The 23,764-nt window shown below is 41.5% G+C and overlaps 1 protein-coding gene across 8 annotated transcripts in view; it reads right to left on the bottom strand.

The window, feature by feature from the left end:
- The window catches only part of MCPH1 (microcephalin 1), a 238,755-nt gene that overhangs the window by 206,360 nt on the left and 8,631 nt on the right, over positions 1-23,764 (bottom strand). For 7 of the 8 annotated variants that reach the window (XM_021941978.2, XM_021941980.2, XM_021941979.2 and 4 more), the window contains exons 4-6: positions 7,527-7,614; positions 2,951-3,065; positions 636-779 (exon numbers count right to left, since the gene is read on the bottom strand). In XM_021941978.2, coding sequence (XP_021797670.2) covers positions 636-779; positions 2,951-3,065; positions 7,527-7,614 — 347 coding nt within the window. The remainder of the gene's footprint in view (positions 1-635; positions 780-2,950; positions 3,066-7,526; positions 7,615-23,764) is intronic. The other variant, XM_021941985.2, reaches the window with a different exon arrangement.

Below are 23,764 nucleotides of genomic sequence, written 5' to 3'. Positions count from 1 at the left end.
ATTTAATCTAAAGCAAATTCCTTCAAAAGACACGATTCATGGCTGGGCACGGTGGCTCATGCCTGTAATCCCAGCCGTTTGGGAGGCCGAGGCGGGTGGATCACCTGAGGTCATGAGTTTAAGACCAGCCTGGCCAACATGGTGAAACCCCATCTCTACTAAAAATACAAAAAAACAAAAAAAATTAGCCAGGAGTGGTGGCCGGCACCTGTAATCCCAGCTACTCAGAGGGCGGAGGCAGTAGAATCACTTAAACTCAGGAGGTTGCAATGAGCCCAGATTGCACCACTGCACTCCAGCCTGGGTGACAAATGCAAAACTCCATCTCAGAAAAAAAAAAAAAAATTCATTTTGTTTTTAAAAAAGAAAGAAAAAATTCCAAAGCTAACAGAAATTACAAAGGAGCTACAACAAACAGGATTTTAAACTTGAAGAATACTATACACCCAACACACACTTCAAAAATCTTAATGATGCATAACATTTTCTGGAAAACAAAGCCAGCCATGAAATAGGTCAAAATTTGTTACTATCAGGAAACATTAAAATATCTAGGCAAAGAAAAAAAAAAGCTTTCCACCATAATTTAATCACCTATTTGCATAATTTTCATTTTACAAACTGTAATTACTTACAGGTGGGGGAAAGATTTTCCCTTTTCTCCTTCATCTCTTGTAATCTCTTCTCCATTGCGCTGTGGTGACTACTATTAATTTTAATTGTAGGACTATATGTTAATGAACCATTAGATTCAAATAAGAGAATAGGTACATCATCATCTGAAAACAAACAAAAAATCCACTTTAAGATCAAAAAGCGCCTTCATACTTCAATATGATTCCTTTTAAGGAACAACCCCCAACACCCCATTTTCCTTCTTCCCTTTCAACATCATTACCTACTTCTGCTAATATTCTACCCCCACCACCTCCACAGGCAGTGACGTTGCTGCTACAGCTGCTGGCTCACATCTGCTGAGCAACTGCCCTCACCAAGTACTGTGCTAAGAAAATATATGCATTAGTGCATCCAACCTCAAACCCAAACCCAAACTAGTAACCCCACTTAAAAACAAAGACTGAGACACAGAAGTTAAAAGTTGCAAAGCTGGAATGCAATTTGGTTTCTGTTTCTTGTCCCAGGTTTCAGAAACTGCTCCCATTAACCATCGCTCCTACCCTCAACACACACTCACAGACTCAGACATGAACCTGACTGCATGAAGTGGGATCAGCATGGTCCCAGAACCATGAAATTATGAGCTCGTTTTGTGTGGGTGCGGTTGTGTTTTTTTCTGGAATGCTACCTTGCATATGCTCAAGGAGCCCTTCAGTACTTTCATACTCACTCCCAACAAAAAAATACCAAGAATCATTTAATATCTTCTCCTTTGCAACTCTTAAGCCTGAATAATCCTCACTGTAGTTCTGACAATATACAAGTGTACATTAGTTGAATCATTAATACTTAATATGTATGGTTTTTAATTACGATACATATTTGGTCTAAGAAGAAAATTTTGTATCTATCATTACCATGTTGTCAAAATATTTTCAAACACACTGTCACTGATATAGGAAAGAAGGTCAAAGTGACAAAAGTATAAAGAGTTATAGGAGAGTGTGTACTATTGATATGAGGCTAGGAGAGGCCAGATCATAAAGGACCTAGAAAATTGGAGAATATGTTAAATACAGGATTTTATCCTGAATATTTTTCCTTGGGATGATACCAAGAAATTTTAAACCAGGAAGGGGATATCCTTCTGATTTAAGGTTTTCCTCATTGTGACTGCAGCACAGAGATGAACTGTAAGGACAGAGTGGAGGGCAGGGTAAGGAGTGGCTCCTGTGGTGCAGGAGGGATGATCCAGGCATCAGGGGAGACAGCAGGTAAGGAGAAAACAGAAGTCAAACAACTATTTCAGAAGCAGGGCCATGGTCTTGATGGGCGTTAGTGTCAGGAAGGAGGAGATGTCAAGGACGATTGCATGTTTCTGGCTTGAGCTTCGACGAAGACCAGACAGCTGGTGTGAAGGAAGGACGGACACAACAGGAGAGGCAGCAGGAGGGCTGAGCATGAAACAAATGATGCAGGCCATGTTTCTGGAAAGTTATGTGGCAGCACTACGTAGGCTAACTGTTCTACCCAATTCTGTAGCATTATCATCACAGATTTAAAATAAATCTTGGCCGGGCGCGGTGGCTCACGCCTGTAATCCCAGCACTTTGGGAGGCTGAGGCAGGCGGATCACAAGGTCAAGAGTTTGAGATCATCCTGGCCAACATGGTGAAACCCCGTTTCTACTAAAAATAAAAAAATTAGCTGGGCGTGGTGGCCAGGATGGTCTCGATCTCCTGACCTCCTGATCCACCCGCCTCAGCCTCCCAAAGTGCTGGGATTACAGACGTGAGCCACCGTGCCCAGCCCATAATATTCTTATATATAAGAATATTATTTAAGAATATATACATAAGAATATATATATTTTTTCTAAGACATCTTGTTATAGCACATAATATTCTAAAGTATTTTTCCAAATCACTAAAAGAATGTATCATCTAAGATTTGCCTATTCCGGGTAACAAAACAAAAAGGCCAATTAGATAAAAATACAAAGTTATATATAAAGAAGAAATAAATAGGTATTTATTTCAATAAGGCTTATTAGCCAAAGTTTGCTTTTCTTCTGAAATCATTCCTGAAAATAAAAAGTTCGACCACCTTGATGAATGGTTAAGACTGTGGTCGATCAGCTCAGCTGCATGGCTCTATTCTGGCTCCCAGTCAAGTCTCCCGTAGCCTCCTGACATTTTGTCTTCTCCTTCCTAGAGTAAAGCTACGATAGCCTCCATCAGCTCTCTCATCCTGAATACCACCAGTCATCACGCAAATTAAACAAGGTGTATGGACACAAATGCAAAGAACTGTATTAAATTTCTTAGCTTACCTAGACTTGTTTTTTGCCTTTGTAGCTCTTTAGCCATTTTCTCAAATTTCTTCTGAAATCTCTTATCATTTTCTGGTGTTTTAAAATTAAAATCTTTGGGCTGCATACATTTACGCTGTGCAAAAAGAACACAAAAATTAATGCTGTATTGCAACTGCTTAAGACAGGAGAAAAAGCCCTTTCGCATACATTTCTGATACCTTTTATAACATCAGTAATAAAAACTTCTGAAAGAGGTGTTTCTTGCACTGTATGTGAATTGGCAATATTTATTTCTTTTTGTGCAATTATAAAGAAAATGGATAGAATTTAAAAGACTGTATAAAAGGCTCTGTATTATGCTTTGTGAGACATTTTCATGATCCTAGCATTCTTAGTTTCCATGAAAGTTCTTAGCCAGTCTCTTTAGATTTTTTGCTATTGTTACCACCAAACCAGCCCAATCTAGTTCAACTTTGTGTATCAAAATGGTGAACTGTTTAATTGCCCTGGCCCCCGATGTGGCAAGTTATGTCACTTGCACATGCCCAGGTGAAACAAGCATGTAACCACAGGTGGAACCTAAGCACTTAGACCAAGGAACGGGGGCCAAATTAAGGAGTAAACACCTGATGGCATAATCTAAGATCCAATCAGATTCAGCCCTAGCATCACCTTGGGACACAACCCAGTCAGATGACGCCTCCCAGCATCACCTGGTTGCAAGATCCAATCAGATCACACTTCGTTTTCTCTGCCTATCAAACTGCCTGAGTCCCCATCTCAGGGAGGCAGATTTGAGCATTTCTTCCTGTCTCCTTGCCAGGCAACTTGCAATAAAGCCTTTCTTTTCTCAAAAGCAAGTGGCATGATCTTGGACTCTATGTGGGTTGGGCAGCAAGCCCATTGCCTGCTTGGTAGCACTATTCTCACATCGTCCTCCCTGCAAGACCATGACGCAGTAAGAAAACAATTTTTATTTTATAATTACCAAAGAAAAGAACCATTATTATTCTTGCCCTACCATCATTAAATCACAGTAGCTCCAATCAGCCAGTAAAACCCCAAAACTATGACTACACTCACAAAAACATGAAACCCCAGGTTGATATCCACAGGAAGGTCGTGGGTTAACTCTACTCTTACCATCCTCAGAGAGGGGAAATGTTTCCTTTGAAACACACCTCACAGTCCCAGCCTTACCCACATTCTCTTCTTGGAACTGCCCATTGACTTCCCATCTTTAGCCCGGCCATCAGCACAAATACACATACTGAACTTCACATCGATTTTACCTACTAACACTTTTATGCCTGACTTCTTTCTTACAGGACCCCAGGGAAATTTAAGTCGTCTGTCTAGGTTCCTTGGTTTTCAGCTTGAAGCTGCCAGCCCAAACTTGCTTACATAGGGAGCTAGCTACCCATGTAAAAGCTAACTTCTTTTGCTTCAGTCTTATAGAAAGAACTTCTTTTAGCTATTTAAGGCTAATGCCTATACTGGGATCTTGCTCTGTTAGTTATTCACTGATTTATTGACAAAAAACATGATTATATGTCAGGCGCCGGTCTTGCAACCTAGAAAGATCCTTGTCATCATGGAGCTTGTATGCTGGTAAGGAATGACAGAAAATAAACATAATAAGCAAGTAAATTGTATGTGTCTTGGGAGGTTCATTTCAACAGGCTTGGAACCGGCCTGCACTGCTTTCACTAAAGTACCTGCACTACACAAAATGTACTAATTAGGCAGTGGTGCTTTATAGCCACAGGTCCGGGAAGTCTGGGGACAACTGTGCTGGCCTGTCAACATTGTTTATGATTAGTGAGACGAAGGATTTGCCTGGAGGCTCCGCCAGTGGGGCTGGTTCATATAGACTCAGGGCCAGCAGTATACAAGAAGATGCTCCACCTTGTGCTCCCTGGTTCTTAGGTACTGTGCAGATTGGATACATTGTTATTTTGGGGTCCTGTGAATCTTCCCTAGCAACTGTATTCCATCAAACTGACCACATTACTACAGTGTGTTAGGAGGAGCCAGTCAGCATTGCAGATGAAAAGAGACTCTCATAGTTGGCACAAGTGGGAAGGAATTGCTGGTACAAACAGGGGTGGCAGGATAGGTCTCACAGAGAAAGTAACATCTGTACAAAGCCATAGGGAGGCTGGAAAACGGGTCATGTGTATGGATTTTGGGGGAAGAATGTTCCAGACAGAGGGAACAGATAATGCAATGGCTCTGAAATAGAAACACGATTGGCATGCTTGAGGAACAGCAAGCTGGGCAGGCAGGCGGCAGGCAGGCGGCAGACAGGGTGACGGGGGAGACAGATGCACAGAACCTCCTCAGAGACCCAAAAGAATAAGGCCTCAAGTCAGGTTTAATTTGCAATTACATTTGGAAAAGAGAAGGAAAGGGAAAGTTTTTAGACATGAAAAGTAAAGTGGTAAAGTGTATGAGCAGTCATTAATGCTTCAGATTAGGAAAAATTAAAAAGATTAGTAATATCCAATACTAGTCAGAGTATTAAGGAATAGCTTGTTTTTTCCTTTTTTTTTTTTTTTTGAGAAAGAGGCTTGCTGTCACCCAGGCTGGAGTGCAGTGGTGCGATCTGGGCTTACTGCAACCTCCACCTCCTGGGTTCAAGCGATTCTCCTGCCTCAGCCTCCTAAGTAGCTGGGATTACAGGTGTGCACCAGCAGGTCTGGCTAATTTTTGTATTTTTAGTAGAGACGGGGTTTTGCCATGTTGGCCAGGCTGGTCTCAAACTCGTGGCCTCAACTGATTTGCCCGCCTCGGCCTCCTGAAGTGCTGGGACTACAGGTGTGAGCCACTGTATCTGGCCAAGAAATAGGTCATCTTGCATATGATTGGTGGAACTGTTAAAATCAAAATGTGTATGTATTCTGACCCAGTAATTTTATCTCTAGATATCTGACTTGGAGAAATAAACTCAAATATGTGGCATAAGTAATATACTTAGCAAAAACTGACAGTGACTAAAAGTACATGAATACCGGAAAAGCACAGTCACAATGTATAATGCAATACAGAAAACTGAGTAGAGTCAAAGCTACTGACACGAAATGGTCAAAACGATATTGTTAACTGGGGAAGAGAAGACAACTCACCAGACGATACACGTAAGATAGCAGAGCCCCTTCATGTCAAGCATGCATGTGTGTGTACATGTGTGTAATGTACTGAAGAAATGCCACCCAGGATACTCATCAAATTGAAAGCTGCTTACTTTGAGGGAGGGCAATCGAAGAGACGTCTGTGTTTACTAAATGTTTTACAATGAAAATATGCATGTACTACTGATTTGTTTTTACAATAAACACTTGATTTTAGCATGTCACAGGGAGTCCAGAGACTGCTGAACACTTTTTCACTTATAATCAGGTAAGACTGAAGGAAGTTCATCCATCACCGCATGGGCAAACTATGGCTTGTCTGAGATGAAATGTAATGGGGAAATATCATTTACTGTTTTCAGGAAATGTTATTTCTCCACAGTTATTTCCCCTCTGGTCTACAGGAAATGTCAAGTTCAGTTTGGAGACAGTCATCAAATCCTCCCTCTGACAGAGATGCTCATGTGAAGACAACCTGGCTGTGACGTTTCAGAGTAAACTCTCCTCAGATAAAGAAATCACAATTAGAAATAGAAAGCCGAAAAGGTGGTGGTTAAAATGTGAATTCGATCTCAAATGAAAGCAGTATCTTTAACTCTACAGTTCGTCCTCCGTATCTGCAAGTTCCAGATCTATGGATTCAACCAGTCACGATTGGAAATATTCAAAAGAAAAAAAAAATTAACACAAATTAAAAAAAATACAGTATAACAACTATTTACAAAGTAATCACACTGTATTAGGTATTTTAAGTACTCCAGAGATTACTTAAAGTACACGGGAGGAGCCAGGTGCAGTGGCTCACGCCTGTAATCCCAATTGGGAGGCTGAGGCGGAAGAATCACTTGGGGCCAGGAGTTTGAGACTAGCTTGGGGAACACAGAAAGACCCCGTCTCTACAAACAATTTTTTCTTCGGTATACAGGAGGATCTGTGTAGGTTACATGCAAATACTATGGCATTTTATACAGGGGACTTGAGCATCAGTGGATTTTGGTATCTCTGGGGGTCCTGGAACTGATCCTCTGTGGATACTGAAGGGTGTATTTGCACAGCAGATTTTCCTCATAAATGACTTTGCACACTTGGATGTACGTCCATCAGACTTTTGAGATTTTTCTGGCTAAACAGAATGCAGGTATTTTGACTACAGATATAACACATTTCATTCTGAAGTAATTACCAAAGCACCTAAACGTTTGCTTGTATCTTGGCACCTTTTAGTTTTCCCATGGCCAACCACAGTCTCTTCCATTTCCTACAAACGCTATCGAAGAAGTCATAGGATAAAATAATCTCTGTAATTCACTAAAAAATGCTATGTGAAAAGAAAAATATCATCAATAGCATACTTAAGACAACTCTTGAACATATTTCTAGAAGTTTTATTTTCTAAAAATAAAAAATAAAAATGAATAAATTCCTAATTGCCATTATCTACATTGAAATCATGTACTTACTTTTTTTTTAATTAGGCTTGGTAAGTGTTCATTTGTATTAGCTGCAGGGAACAACGATTCATCAATGTGTGCTCCAGCTGTCCTGCATCTGTGTAATTAAATTAAGGTAGTCTAATGAGTATTTGTTTCTATTATACATTGACACAGCACTAAATCTGCACATGTATTAGCAATTTAAAAAATCCATACCTAAGTCATTTTAACAGACTTAAAAAAAATAAATACAACAGCAAATACAAAAGTCAGTATAAATCAAACTTCCCAAAATCATCTCTATCTGGTGTTTAAGTATAAGAGAAGCAAGAGGCAGGTAAAGGAAGTACAATTTTTATGCAACAATTTTTGACTTGTAGCATACTTCAAAATTATTAGTACACAGACTCATAAAGGTATGAATAAATGCTATCAAATGGATCATTTAATAGTAAACAGGCCATAAAACAGATAATCTAGAGGTAGAAGGGATGTAAAGAAATTGAAGTCAGAGGACATCTCTTTCCTCCAAAATTAGGTTGTCCTTTTTGTTTTTCTGTCCAGACAGCACCTCCATCAGCCCCAAGGCCTGGGTGTGCAACCAATGCTCCGCATTGCCAAACCTCCTCCTCCTGCCCTGTGGACACACCTGCCATTTCTCCTGTCCACCTTCGTATCTCTGGATTCCTGTGACCCTTATCCCTTCTTAGCATTTTGTCACTCAAGTCTAAATAATTATGATTTTCTAAATGATCTCCTTCCCTACTGTTTGTTTCTCCTTTACTAATTCACTCATACATTACTGAAATATTAATCTTAAATTTCTCCCCAACCCAGATAAAAACCTTCTGTCACTCCCATGTTTAGAGCATATTCTCACTCATTCGCTGTTTAAGTGTTTTTATAATAAGGCCTCTATTCACCTCTCCAACTATCCCTCACAGGCCTATCACTGTTCAACATCTAACACACAGTTATTTGAAAAAATAAAGTATACTGCAATAAAAAAACACATATCCATATTGATACAGAAATTTCTACAAAATATATTAGGAATGAAGGAAGTTTCAGAAATACGTGCCTCTATATGGTACAGTATGGTCTATGCAGTGTGGTAAGTAACACTAGGGTAATGAATCTCACCCTGGCGTCCCTGACCCCCTTCTGAGGGTGTGCAGAATCAATACTATCTTTATAACAACACTAACACATGATTTTCTTTTCCTGTCTCGCATTATTTCCTCAATATACGATGCAGTGGAGTTTTCAGAAGCAAAATGACATGTGCTATCCCAATACACTGAATGCAGAGGCAGATATGAGAAGGCAATTGTCTTCTAATAAGCCAGGCATCAGAGAAATCTGCAAAAATGTACAAGTTTAAAAAAGAATATAGTGTACTAATTGTAACCAGAGAAGTACAACCGGCAGAAAAGCAGCAAAAAGTTGCAAAACAAGTATGGTTCAGAGAAAGCTTCAGGTCAGAGACCATCACCAGACTCAACTCTGACAAGGAGGCAGATGTGGGAGGGCACAGATCTTCCACCCGGAAGCAGAGCACAGCCTCAAGCACAGTGCAGCAAAGAGCGCGACATTTTTGGGAAAACATACGCCATTTGTATGACTGAGTGAATGAATGCAAGTTAGGAGACCAGCAACAAAAAAAGAATTTATGTGATTTCAAGGGTTGTACTTTCTAAGCTAATGAGCTTGGACCCTGTCCTGTGGGCTCTGGGGTATGAGGACAGGTGTGAGGGAGGGGTCGTGGGCAGGTCACCGGTCCAGGACGAAGAGGCCAGTCAGGGACTACTGCAATAAGTGAGGCAGGAGACGCTAAAGATTCAGTAAAGGCAGTTGGGGACTAAGATGAGGAGGGGGAATCCTTAACTGAATAATATTTAGACAATAAAAATGGAAGGTTTTTGACCTCTGGTTAAATCTGGTGGACTGTGCACATGCTTTTCTCTTGATCCCCAAAACCCCAATAAAATGACAGTAAAGGAAAACAAAAAGACATAAACCAACAAAAATAAAGAGTAGATAAGAGCTGTCTGGGGAACAGTAATCAAACAAATAAATAAAAAAAGGGAAACCCAAGCCTGGCAGCTGGGGTGGGGAGGAGTCCATCTGGAGCTCAGAACCCGGAGCTCAGAACCGCTCAAGGGCAGGAGGCACAGGTGAAGCCAGAGCACTCAGGGGTGGGGCAGGGGGCAGAGGACAGCAGGCAAAGGGCAGAGGGTGGAGGGTGGAAGGCTGAAGAGGCAGCAACTCTCCTTGCCCGTGCCCACTCACTGCCACCCAGTGCCCAGTGGGGGCACTGGGACCATGTTCAGATAACTGGAGCCTGAGAAGCTCTGGACTCAAAGGACACCAGGCCAAGCTCAGGGAAAACAAAAAGTTTTCCATGAAAGGAAATATATTCATGGTTCACTCTGAGATTCAGCCTAACACACAGCTTCCACAGTCATAATGATGTAAACATAAACTACTGATTTAACCAAAATGTATCATGTACACTGCAATCAAGAGTGGAAAGAGCCTGCACATGAATGTGTCCATGCAAACAGCAGATGCGCGTAGGTGGGAGCGGGATGCCCTTGGAGGGGCCGATTAAAAACGAAATTCTCACTTCCCTATCAGAAAGTCACTAGATAATATCTGAAACTGAAAAACCAAAACAGCAATACAGCCACAGTATTTAGAAATATGGAGGTCACTGAACAGCTTATCTGCAGAAGCAGCCACATGTGTGAAAGGAGCTGCCTCTGGGGAACAGGAATTGAGGGTGAAAAGGGTCAAGAAAGGGACCGTTGTTTTTCATGATAAGCCTTGTAATACTGGTTCTTCGTGTGTGTGTGGGCGCGCGCGTGTGTGCATACAATGGAACATGATTCCACCATAAAAAGAAATGCAATTCTAATACAGATGACAACATGATGAACCTTGAAAACATTATGCTAAGAGAAAGAAGCCAGACACGAAGGCCGTATATTATATGATTCCGCTTATGTGAAATATCCAGAAAAGGAAAATCCACAGAGAAAGAAAATCCACAGGGAAAGAAAGTAGACTAGTGGCTGCCTTGGCTGGCAGGAGAATGGGGAATAGGGCTAAGGGGTACAAGGTTTCATTTTGAGGTGATGAAAATGTTTTAAAATTGTGGTGACGGTTGCACAACTCTGTGAATACAGTCATATGCCGCATAACAACCTTTTGGTCAATGAGAGACCACATACACAACAGTGATCACATAAGGTTATAATGGAGCTGAAAAATTCCTATCGCCTAGTGACATACTGATGTTCCTAACCCCGTGTAGGCCCAGGCTAATGTGTGGCTTTGTGTCCTAGTTTTTTTTTTTTAAGTTTAAAAGTAAAAATTAAAATTAAAAAATAGAAAAAGCTGATAAAGCTGTAAGGTATTTTTATACTGCTGTACAATGTATTTTAAGGTGTTATTACAAAAGAGTCAAAAAATTTAAAAAATTACAATTTATCATGTAAAAAAGCTATAGTAAGGCCAAATTAAAAAAAAAAAAATACAGCATAGGCAAGGTGCGGTGGCTCACAACTGTAATCCCAACACTTTGGGAGGCCAAGGCGGGAGGGTCAGGAGTTCAAGGCCATCCTGGCTAACATGGTGAAACCCATTCTCTACTAAAAATGCAAAAATTAGCCGGGCGTGGTGGCACGCGCCTATGATCCCAGCTACTCAGGAGGATGAGTCAGGAGAATCGCCAGGAGGCGGAGGCTGCAGTGACCCAAGATCACGCCACTGAACTCCATTCTGGGCAACAGAGTGAGACTCCATTTCAAAAAAAAAAAATACAGTATAATAACTATTTACATAGCACTCATATTGTATTAGGTATTATAAATTACCTAGCAGTTCCCCCCCCCCACCACACATAACACAGAGATAGGTTACATACTTATGGGAGGAGCCAGGTGCAATAGCTCCTGTGTGCAATCCCGACATTTTGGGAGGCAGAGGTGGGAGGACCGTTTGAGGTCAGGAGTTGGAGACTAGCTGGGGCAATGTAGCAAGACTGCCATCTCTACAGAAATAAATAAATAAATAAATAATTAGCCAGTCATAGTGGCACACACCTGTAGTCCCAGCTCCTCAGGAAGCTGAGGCAGGAGGATTGCTTGAGCCTAGGAGGTTGAGGCTACCGTGAGCCATAATTGTGCCACTGCACTCCAGCCTGGGAGACAAAGCAAGACCTTGTCTCTAAAAAAAGTTATAGTATCAGTTAATCCAGTTGCTCCAAAAAATATACATCCAGTGTAACCTAAGTGTATGACAAGTATAAAGTCCATAGTAGTGTACAGTAGTAATGCCCTAGGCCTTCACATTCGCTCACCACTCACTCAACGACCCAACCACAGCAATTTCCAGTCTAGCAAGCTCCATCCATAGTAAACGCCCTATACAGGTGTACCATATTTTATCTTTTATACCATATTTTTACTGTACCTTCTCTATGTTTAAATATTTCAGAGACACAAATACTTACCACTGTCTTACAAATGCACATGCTGTAGAGGTTTGTGCTTAGGAGCAATAGGTTGTGCCACAGAGCCTAGGTGTGCAGTAGCTATGTCATGCAGGTGTGTGTAAACACACACTATGATGTCTGCACAACAAAATCACCTACCTATTCATTTCTCAGAAGGCATCCCTGTCGTTAAGCAATACCTAACTGTATATTTAAAACCACTGAATTGTACACTTCAATTGGGCAAATTGTGTAGCATGCGAATTAGATCTTTAAAACAATGTTGGGGGAAAAAAACATGACATACCACTACACATCCACTAGAATGGCTAAAATTCAAAAGATGGATAAATTACAAGTATTGGTGAAGACGTGGAGCGAATGGAACCCTCACACTGCTGGTGGGAATATACAGTGCCATTACCGCCTTGGAAAAGTTTGGGTAATGACCCAAGAGAAATGAAAGCATACAAAGACACAAACGTAAATGTCCATTGTAGCTTTATTCATAATAACCTAAAATGGAAAACTAGCCCAATCTCCATCAACTGGTGGCACCGTGCTACATGCTACATGCTACATGCCTGCAATAGAATACTACTCAGCTATAAAAGAAAATGAAACCACTGCTATACACAACATGGACAAAGAGCAAAAACATCACCTTCGGTGAAAGAAGTCTGGCACAAAATAGTACACACTGGATGATTCCACTGATCTAAAGCCACAGAACTGGTGACACTAATCTTGAATGACAGAAACCAAATCTGTGGCTGCCCCGGGGTGGGAGGAGAGGGCAGGGAGGCCGACAGCAAAGGGACACGAGGGAGATTTGGGGGTGATGAAAAGGCTCTATATTTTGGTTGTGGTGGTGACACAGGTATACACATTTGCCAAAACTCCGTGAATGTACACTTAAAATGGGCCCATTTTATTTTATGTAAATGTTTTTATAAAGCTGATTTTTAAAAACCAACTATCTGAGCCTACAATAATGGGGTAAGCAGAATGCTGTATCTAATAGAAGTGATGGGAAAGGGAGGCAGGGTGGAAGAGAACGAGGAAGGAAATGTTTTTGAGGTGTGCTTCTTTTTAAAAAGTCCCCTTAATTACCAATTTTAAGCATGAGAAGTTTTTAGCAGCCTCTTCTTAAGCAAAATGTCACTGATTTACCACTATTATGAGTAAGGGAACAGCAAAAGGGGGCTGGCTGAGATGCATCTGGATGAAAGACGTGAAGGAGACCCTAGATAACCGTGTTATCAAATACACAGTATTAAAATCACCACCATCATCAGAACAAAGGTCAGCCAGCTCATGAGAAGCCTCGAACCAACCGTGCTGGAAAATCCACTACCATTACCTCCTATTGCACAACACAGAAAACCGAGGAGTACAGAAGATCATTTGCCAAAGTTTACAAAACCAGTAAGTATCCTTTAAGTTAGCAGTTTAAGGAAGGGCTTGATTCAACCCAGTAAAATGTGTGCCTGGCATAGGTTACACAGTTGTGGGAGGTGTGTTCTGTTGCCTTTGAGGTAAGCTTCCCAACTGCATATCCTTTAGAGTGATAAGATGTAAGCTGCACCGAGATGCTCTCCCTGAATTTCATCCACCTGGGTGTAACTATCATCGCTCACTATGAAGCAGTAAGTGGCACTTACTGCGGGTAATGCCATTCTGCATGCCAACAGCTATGCTTTAGCACATGTGGTAACACACTAAAGCTGCTACACTGAAACTCACATTTACCAGGGGTCCAACCAAAATCTACTGAACAGACAAAAAACCTTCCAATTAGATTTCTATTTTTCTTCAGAAATGTAAAATGCCTACCATCTAGTGGTCAAAACGAAAAGTGTTTCAAGAGATGCCTCTAAACAGAGAACCAACTATTTGACCTGCTGCTGCCTCAGAGCCAGCAGAAATCAAAGCAGCAACGTTCTCCTCGGGAAGCTCTCCCCAGAGAGCCAATTCACTCCAGCACTTCCCACAGCACACCTGCTAGATGGGCCAGGAACCACCGACTCCCATTCCACCCTTAGGACGAACCCTTGTCTTCACCTGGGCCAATCCTGCAGCCTTTTTACCACTCTTGTGCCAAACTGCCCAGCACCAGTATCTTATTCTCTAGGCCCAGTCAATAAGTCAATTCAGGAAAAGTACTTTAATCTTTTATGTAGACGGCACTGTGTTAGTGAGGCAAAAAAGTGAATCATATCTTTTTGAAGATTCCAGCCGCCAAGCACACAATCCCTCATGTGTGTCCCTGCCGCACAAGGAAGAAAACAGGAGACTCAGAGAAGTCTGCACAATCGTGCTCTGCGGGCAGAGAGAACACTTCTGTGGTCCAGCACTGGAACAACAGTAGCAAGTTAACTCAGGAGCTGCTGGAGGAACCTAGAGCCCAGCGGTTGAGTAATTCGCCCAGTCCTAAATGGCTACATCCACTGTTACACACTGATGTGACATCAGGAGGACACATCAGACCGTCCCAAACTGAGGGACGTTCCTATCACTGGTCAGTGACCTTCAACAGTGTCAAAGTCACAGAAGCCAGTGAAAGACTAAGGAATGGCTGCAGGGTGAGAAGGCTGAGGAGGTGAGAAGTGGAGCTGGCCGCCGGTAGGACAGAATGGAGTCTGAGGATTCTGGGAGGAAGGGAGCCGTGGTAAGCCCCTAATGTCGGCTTGTGTTGTGCTTATGTGGGAATATGTCCTTGTTTCTAGCAAACACTAAATGCAGGGGGTGATGGCCTTCAGTCAGCAACCAACTCTCAGCCTAGCAAGGACAAAGCCTGTGAACCATATTCCCAACCTAGCTGTTAGTTTGCAATTGTTTAAAAATGATAAACTTTCTTCAACAGAACTTAGAGTGGGGGCCAAGCGGACCTTTATTTCACCTTTATTTATTCTTCCTTTAAGGTAAAAATTTCTACGTCCAAAGGAAATGTCAGAATGTTATCAATTGTCATCTGATCTTAAAATGAACACTCCCAGAAGGAACCCAACAGAATGGGATTCTAGTGACACCTAGTGACCTTACGAAGTTAATGTTCCCATTTTCAGTGGAAACCATGAGCTACATTGGAAAGGCAGGCAGGCAGTTCACCAAGAAAGAACAGACGTGACATAAAACATGCAGGTCAGTTTGGCTCTTATCTCCACGTCCTGTTGAAGAAAATTCAAGCTCACTAAAAATCAGAGAAATGCAAACAAAAACAGTATTATTTTTCTTCCACTAATTAGAAAACGTTAAAAGAACTGATAACTCACAATCTAAGCAAAGGTATTGGGAAACAGTATTCTTCGATAACTCCAGAAAGAATGGAAACCAGTACACTCCTTCCAGAAGGTAATTTGGCAGCATCTATCGTATTTAAATATGTAAACTCTCCGAACTGAACAGCCCACTTTTGGGATTTAAATCTATGGAAAGATTTATCATCTGCAAAAAGGTAATATATACAGAAGCTCGATGCTCTAATATTTCTAATTGAAAATAAAAGAACTAAGAAATGAAAAACTTCAATCATCAATAGGACACTGGTTACATAAATTACTGGACAGCTACTACAAAAGATTCTTAAATATATAAAGTGGGACGTATCTGCATGTACAGACAGGAAAAGAATGTCCTGTAATAAAAAGTTAACTAAAGAAGTATATAGGTTGGGCGCAGTGGCTCATGCCTGTAATCCCAGCACTTTGGGAGGCCGAGGCGGGCAGATCACGAGGTCAGGAGATCGAGGCCATCCTGGCTAACCCAGTGGAAACCCATCTCTACTAAAAACACAAAAAATTAGCTGGGCATGGTGGCGGTGCCTGTAGTCCCAGCTACTAGGGAGGCTGAGGCAGAAGAATGGCGTGAACTCGGGAGGCGGAGCTTGCAGTGAGCCGAGATTGCACCACTGCACTCCAGCCTGGGCGACAGAGTGAGACTCTGTCTCAAAAAAAGAAAGAAAGAAAGAAAAGAAAAGAAAAGAAAATATATATATATATATATATAAATATATATATAAAAAAAAATTAGCCAGGCATGGTGGTGCATATCTATAGCTCCAGCTACTCAGGAGGCTGAGGCAGGAGAATTGCTTAAATCCAGGAGGCGGAGGTTGCAGTGAGCCGAGATCACGCCACTGCACTCCAGTCTGGGCAAGAGAGTGAGACTCAGTCTCCAGGAAAAAAAAAAAAAAAAGGTCTGTTTTTGTATAATGAAGTTACAAGCATTATGGAGTCTGCATGAGCCCCTTGAGAAAGAAGCTGGGGTTGGTGGTGGGCAGAAATAGAGAGAGAAAGGGGATAAAGAATGACAGGAGGGGGAGTCAGGGGCTGGGCCAGCAAAGCAGAGCAAGAATCCCTAACTCTCAGAAGAAAACACTATCAGTGATATCAGTGATCACCCCCAATGTAGGATTAGCCAAGAGGGCCTATTTAGGTACAGAAATGCCTACTATTTTAATTTTTGTCCATGCATCTCTATTTACTTCAAGCTTCTAGTAAAGGTCTCCGTTTCCGCACTCTCCCCTCCACATTTCTATTCAACTTTTAAAATGCAGTTTTTTTTCAAGTCATTTTCCCCATATTTTCTCTAGTATCTCTATGCCACTTAACTAAATTTCCCTTTGTTCATAATTTGTTAGAACAAATATTTACTGAGCATCTACTATGAGCCAGATGTATGTTAGATGCTTACTGGAAACACAACCATAAATAAGACAGACGTGTAGCTGCTCTTACAGTCTACATTACAATAGAAAGACCAAATGCATGATTAGATACACAGACAGATAAAGCAGTCAAATGAGCAAAATAAGTTTTAATAGTACACACAGGAAAAAAGGAGTTGAGATAGAGAATAACAAAGAGGGCTTGAACTGTGAACTGGGGACAGAGGAAGCTCTTCTGATAAAGTGACCTTGCAATGCAACATGTATAAAGGAGCTGACTACAAAACTCGGTTTAGAATCAGGAAGAGGGGGCAGAGTTCTCAGCACAGGCCAAGAACTAAAGGCAGAAAAGAGTGTGGCCTCAGGGACTTGGAAGCCCAGAACATTTGGAAGACGCAAACAAGGGAGAGGGGAGCAGCTGACATTGAAAGGGAAGGGACCATCATGCAGCACACTGGACCTGGGTCAGCAAACTTCTGTAAAGGGGCAAGTAGTGAATGTCTTAGGCTTTGTGGGCCATAAAGTCTCTGCCACAGGATCCAAATCTACAGCTGTAGTACAGAGGCAGCCACTGACTACATCGTCAGATGAACGTGGCTGTGTTCCAATAAAACGGTATTTATGGATACTGAAATTGAATTTTGTATAATGTAAATATCATGAAATAGTAAACATTTGAATTTTTCTTCTCGTAACTTAAAAACCATTCTTAGCTCATGGGCCATTAAAAAATACACAGGATGGCAGGGTGGATTTGGCCGGGGGATGACAGTTTGCCATTCCCTACTATAGACCACTGAATTCTAAGCCATTTTATCAGAAGGATAAAGCTGATTTATGTGTTAAAGTGTTGCAAGTAGTTAGGCATAAGCCCGGCAGGAGAGGGCTCTACCAGCCACCAGGAATGTCACGTGATAGCTCAACAATGATCGCATTGCCTCTCTAAAAGTGATAAATTGGCAGCCAGAGCCAGGGAGAGGCCATCTCCTGACAGTCCACACCTGTTGCACCAAAGTGTTAACTGAATGCAGACGCCAGGGAGAGGCCATTTCCCGGGCATGCACATTGAGACAAAATGGTGGAGAAATGGGAAGAAAACCTCAGATGGGCACCCATTACCACTTCCTAAACAAACTGCCTGCGCTCAATTCCCGCGCTGTGCGTGCGGGCAGCCCACCCTAAGCGAAGAACTGTGGGAAAGGGCGAGCCTATAAATCCCAAGATCAAGGTTAAACATCAAATGTGACCTCCATGCCTGCTTGGGACTCTTCCAAGCGTACTTTCCTTTCTTTCTGTTCTGAAGCCTTTTAAATAAACTTCTGCTCCTGCTCTGACACTTGCTTTGGTCTCTTCCTCAGCCTTATGCCCCTTCGTGGAATTCTTTCTTCTGAGGAGGTAAGAACTGAAGTTGCTGCAAACCCATACGGATTTGCTGCCAGTAACTTGGATACCTTCCACCGGTAACAAAAGGGGTTACATTTACTGATGTATAAGAAACAAAATGAAACAGACAGGCAGGAGGCTGCTACAGTAATTGAAGCAAGACATGATAGTTGTCTGGACTGTGAGTAACAGCAGAGATAAAGATCTATGAGAGTTCTATTTTGAGATAAAAATCAATAAGCCATTTCAATGGACTCCATAAGATGACAAGGTAGAGAAAACAATGATGGCTGCCTAATATTGAGTCTTCCCCATTCCCTCCCCGAAAAAAAAGCAGAAAAAAAAAGAAACTTAAATAAAAGACACATATGACCTACATTCTCACCGATATGGAGATAACAGCGCAAATTCAGATGACCTGTAAGTAGAAAAATAATCCAAATTCCAACACAGTTGCAAGTCTATGGATGCAGAAAGTCGGGGAGAATAGGCTTACAACTCCATAAAAAGTAGCACAGCCTGGAGGACTTACACGAAGCACAGGTAACAGAAGTCTCAGAAAGAGGACGCCCAGCACAACTGCCACAACGCAGAACCCATGCAGCTCACAGTACCGGCTCCAGGGAAGGGGCCTGAAATGGAGCAAGACTAGGACAGGCAGGCCCTGAAAAGCATCAGTTCTGGGGGGAGTAGCAGCCCTTGCACCAATGGCGGTGAAAAAAAGAAGAAACTAAGAGAAAAGCATTTAAGGATCCTACAGAAACAAAAGGCAAACGAGATACACGAGCCCCTCTCTTCTCCCTCCATCACAAGCATCCCCTATAAAAGAAACTACGCAAGACAGAACTGACAGAAGAGGATGCTCTGGCCACATACCCAGCCTATACAATGAATGAAAATAGACAGAAAAGACTACATCCATTTAAAACAATCTCTTTTAAAAAAACAAAGAAAAAGCAAATCATTTCAGCTGAGGAAAATCCATCACACCCCCTAAAATAAAATCAAACACAAAACTGAAGAATATAACAAAACCCTTGAACTTGAATCAAATATTGTCAGCTGGGTGCAGTAGCTCACACCAGTAATCCCAGCACTTTGAGAGGCTGGAGTGAGTGGATCACTTGAGCCCAGCCTGGGCTACATAGTGAGATTCCATCTCTATAAAAAAAATTCTTTAAGGCCGGGCGTGGTGGCTCACGCCTATAATCCCAGCACTTTGGGAGGCCAAGGCAGGTGGATCATGAGGTCAGGAGATCAAGACCACCCCGGCTAACACAGTAAAACCCCATCTCTACTAAAAATACAAAAAAAAAAAAAAAAAAAAAAAAAAATTAGCCAGGCATGGTGGTGGGCACCTGTAGTTCCAGCCACTCGGGAGGCTGAAGCAGGAGAATGGCATGAACCCGGGAGGCGGACCTTGCAGTGAGCCGAGATTGTGCCACTGCACTAGACCGCAGAGCAAGACTCCATCTCAAAAAGAAAAAAGAAAAAAAAAATTTTAATGGCTGGGCATGTTGGCACATGCCTACAGTCCCAGTCACTTGGGAGGGCTGGGGTGAGAGGACTGATTGAGCCTTAGAGGTCCAGGCTGCAGTAAGCTGCAACTGAGTCATTGCATTCCAGACTGGGCAACAGAGCAAGACCCTGTCTCCAAAAACCCAAAAACAGAGCAAGACCCTGTCTTCAAAAAAACAAAAACAAATACTGTCAAATGAGTATTTGGGGTAAAAATGTATATGTGTGTGTGTGTCTGTGTATGTGTGTGTGTCTGTATATAAATATATGTGTGTGTGTGTGTGTGTGTGTGTATATATATAAAAGGGTCAAAGTCAAAGTGGCTGAAATAAAAGCTAAGCAGGCTCAATGTAAACATTATTGGAGTCCCAGAAGAAAAGCAAAACAATGAAACAGAATATTTGAATCTATAATCCAAGAAACTTTTGCAGAAATATAGACCTGAATCTGTTGAAAAGGCCAATCCAGAACCGGAATGATCAATCCAAAACATATTACAGTAAAGCTATGAGTCTTAAAAAAAAAAAAAAAAAATCCTGGCCAGGCACTGTGGCTCACGCCTATAATCCCAGTACTTTGGGAGGCTGAGGTGGGCAGATCACGAGGTCAGAAGATCGAGACCATCCTGGCCAACATGGTGAAACCCCGTCTCCACTAAAATACAAAAATTAGCTGGGCGTGGTGGCACGTGCCTGTGATCCCAGCTACTCGGGAGGCCGAGGCAGGAGAATCGCTGAACCAGGGAGTCGGAGGTTGCAGAGAGCACAGATCGCGACACTGCACTCCAGCCTGGCAACAGAGCAAGACTCTGCCTCAAAAAAATAAAAAATAAAATAAAATAAAAAATATCCTTAAGGAGTCGCCAGGCAAAAAGATCAAATAATTTTGAAGGGAAGAAGAATTAGACTGGCATCAGATGCTTCAAAAATAACATACTCCGTTCCATTTCTGTTTATTCCTAACAAACCAATATACAAATATAGGTGAACTATAAGCTATACATCCTGGAAATACAGGAAAAATAAAATAAAACAAACCAACGATGTGAGAGCTTTGAAAGCTGGAGGGAAAAAAAAGAAAAAGAAAGAAGAGACAAATTTTAAAAGGAAGCAAAAGACTCTGGGCATCACCACATTTTCTGTCCGTCCCCTAAAGGCAGCCACAGTCCCTGTGGGAGGTGGTGTGGCGCAGCAGGCACTCAAGCAGAAGCTCCGGCCTCCTTTCTCGCTGAAGAGACCAGACGAAGGAGACTGGGCACCTACGGCCACCAGAGAAATGAGGTAAGGACTCAGGAAGTAAGAGAACCAGAGGAGAAACCCCAAGTTCTGAGTATGGAAGTTCAAGTCTCTGGCTGACCCCTGAACAACAAGTGTTTGAGGCAAACAAATCAGCTTGCACCTGAGGCTCAACGAGCCCATCTAAGCCACTGCCCACATAATGACAGTGTGCATTTAACTTTAATGACAAGTCAACTGCTTGCTAAAACAAAAACATCATGCTCTTTGCGACAATACAAAAGAATCCAGAGTCTACATAGTATTTACAATGTGCAAAATACAAGCTCAAATTATTTGCCATATGAAGAGCCAGAAAAATGTGACACACTATCAAAGAGAAACAAAAACAAAACAGATGGCAACCTCAAAATTATCAGACAAGGTCATTAAGATGACTACTTATAACCATACTCATCGAGGTAACAGAAAATACATTCGTAACAAGAGGCAGGAAAAGCAAAGATGAGAAATCTCACATGAAAACGAAATTTTTAAAATGTATACAAAAACCAAGTAGAAATGTTAGAAATCAAAAATATCTGAAATAAAGGTACTAAGTAGCAGAATGGATTTGATGGAGAAAAACGTCAATGAACTTGAAAACAGATCTATCTGGGAAGAAAAAAAAATGACAACAATAATGAACAAGAAGGAGAGCACTGTGGACAAATGCAAACGTTTAAAAGGTATATTACATAGAAAGGATTGGCAAACTACCTGGCTTACTGCCAGACTTGTAAGTAAAGTTTGCTGTCACACAGACACAGGCATTTGTTTACTTATTTTCTATTGCTCCTTTCACACCACAAGAAAGCTGAGCTGTTGAGACCACATGGCCCGCAAAGCCTAAAATATTTACTATCTGTCCCTTTACAGAAAACTTTACCAATCCCTGGTATACAGCTAATTCGAAAAAGATATACAGCTAATCAGAAAAAATGAGGAGGAAATGCGGCAGAAAAGATAGATGAAGAAATAATGGCCAAAAATGAATTATATGTAGAAACACAGATAAGTACACATTCAACAAGTTCTGTAAAATCTAAACAAAATAAATGTTATAAAACCATATCCAGACACTTAAATTTCTGAAAGTGAAAGATAATGAGAAAATATTGACAAAAGCCAGAGAAGGACACCTTACTCTTTTTTTTCCCCCCTACTCTTGTCACCCAGGCTGAAGTGCAATGGCATGGTCTTGGCTCACTGCAACCTCTGTCTCTCAGGTTCAAGTGATTCTCCTGTCTCAACCTCCCGAGTAGCTGGGCCTGCAGGCACATGCCACCACACCTGGCTAATTTTTGTATTTTTAATAGAGATAGGGTTTCACCATATTGATCAGGCTCGTCTCAAACTCCTGACCTCAGGTGATCCACCCCCTCGGCCTCCCAAAGTGCTGCAATTACAGGTGTGAGCCACCGCACCCGGCCTGTTTCAACAATTAAAAAGGAAAGATGACAATGTACGTAACATGATCAAGTAGGATTTATCCTAGGACTGGAGGCTGGTTCACCATACAAAACCCCTCATTACACCACATTAATACAATGAAGGACAAAAATCACACAATGATCAATCATGCAGAAAAACATTTGACAACAATATCTAACTTTCTTTAATAATAACAAACAAACAAACAACCTGGAATAGAAGGGAATGTCCTCAGCCTGATAAAGGACATTTATACAAACCACAGTTACCATCATACTAAATAATGAAATACTGAAAGCTTTTCTCCAAAGATGAGCAACAAGACAAGGATGTCCATTCTCACCACTTCTATTCAACACTGTGCTGGACATTCCGGCCAGAACAAATAGGTAAAATAAAATAAAATAAAATAAAATGCAGCCAGCCTAGAAATGAAGAAGTAAATCTATCTCTATTTACAAAATTATACAACACTGCATATAGAAAATCCTAAGGAACCCACAAATACAATTTAGAACTAATAAACAAGTTCAGCAAATTTGCAGGGTGTAGGATCAATATACAAAAATCACCTGCATTTCTATACACTAACAGCTAACAACGTAAAAAAATTAAGAACAAAAAAGTTAGGAATAAATTTAACCTAAGGGGTATAAAACTTGTACACTGAAAACTAGAAAGTATCACTGAAGGAAATTTGAGACGTGAAAAAGAAACACATCCCATTTTCATGGACTAGAAGATTAAATATTATAAACACACCAACACTTCCCTAATTAGAGATTCAATACAATCCTGCCAAATCCCAGCTACCTTTTTTGTTTTTGAATAAACTGACAAGCTTATCATAAAATTCATATAGAAATGCAAGGAACCCAAACAAGACAGCCAAACAATCTTAGCAAGGAACCCAAATCAAAATAGCCAAACAATCTTGAAAATGAAAAACAAAGTTACAGGACTCATACTCCCCAATTTCAAAACTTACTACAAATTTACTGTAATCAAAACTGTGTGAGCCATGCACGGTGGCTCGCGCCTGTAATCCTAGCACTTTGGGAGGCTGAGGCAGGTGGATCACCTGAGGTCAGAAGTTTGAGACCAGCCTGGCCAACATGACGAAATCTCGTCTCTACTAAAAATACAAAAATTAGCCAGGCATGGTGGTGTGTGCCTGTAATCCCAGCTACTCGGGAGGCTAAGGCAGGAGAATCACTTGAGCCCAAGAGGCGAAGGTTGAGATGAATCCCAGATACTTGGGAGGCTGAGGCATAAGAACGACTTGAGCCTAGGAGGCAGAGGCTGCAGTGACCCAAGATCTAGCCACTGCACTCCAGCCTGAATGACAGAGCAAGACTTGGTGTCAAGAAAAAAAAAAAGAAGATACCAACCCTGTGGACACCTTGATATTGGACTTCCGGCCTCCAGATTGTGAGAAAGTCCATTTCTATTGTTCAAGCTACCCAGTCTGTGGTCTTTTGTTACA

This window comes from Papio anubis, chromosome 8 (genome assembly GCF_008728515.1).
Source record: "Papio anubis isolate 15944 chromosome 8, Panubis1.0, whole genome shotgun sequence".
Classification (NCBI taxonomy): domain Eukaryota; kingdom Metazoa; phylum Chordata; class Mammalia; order Primates; family Cercopithecidae; genus Papio; species Papio anubis.
Note: the sequence above shows the minus strand (reverse complement) of the source record. Positions and strands in the feature narration are given on the sequence as shown.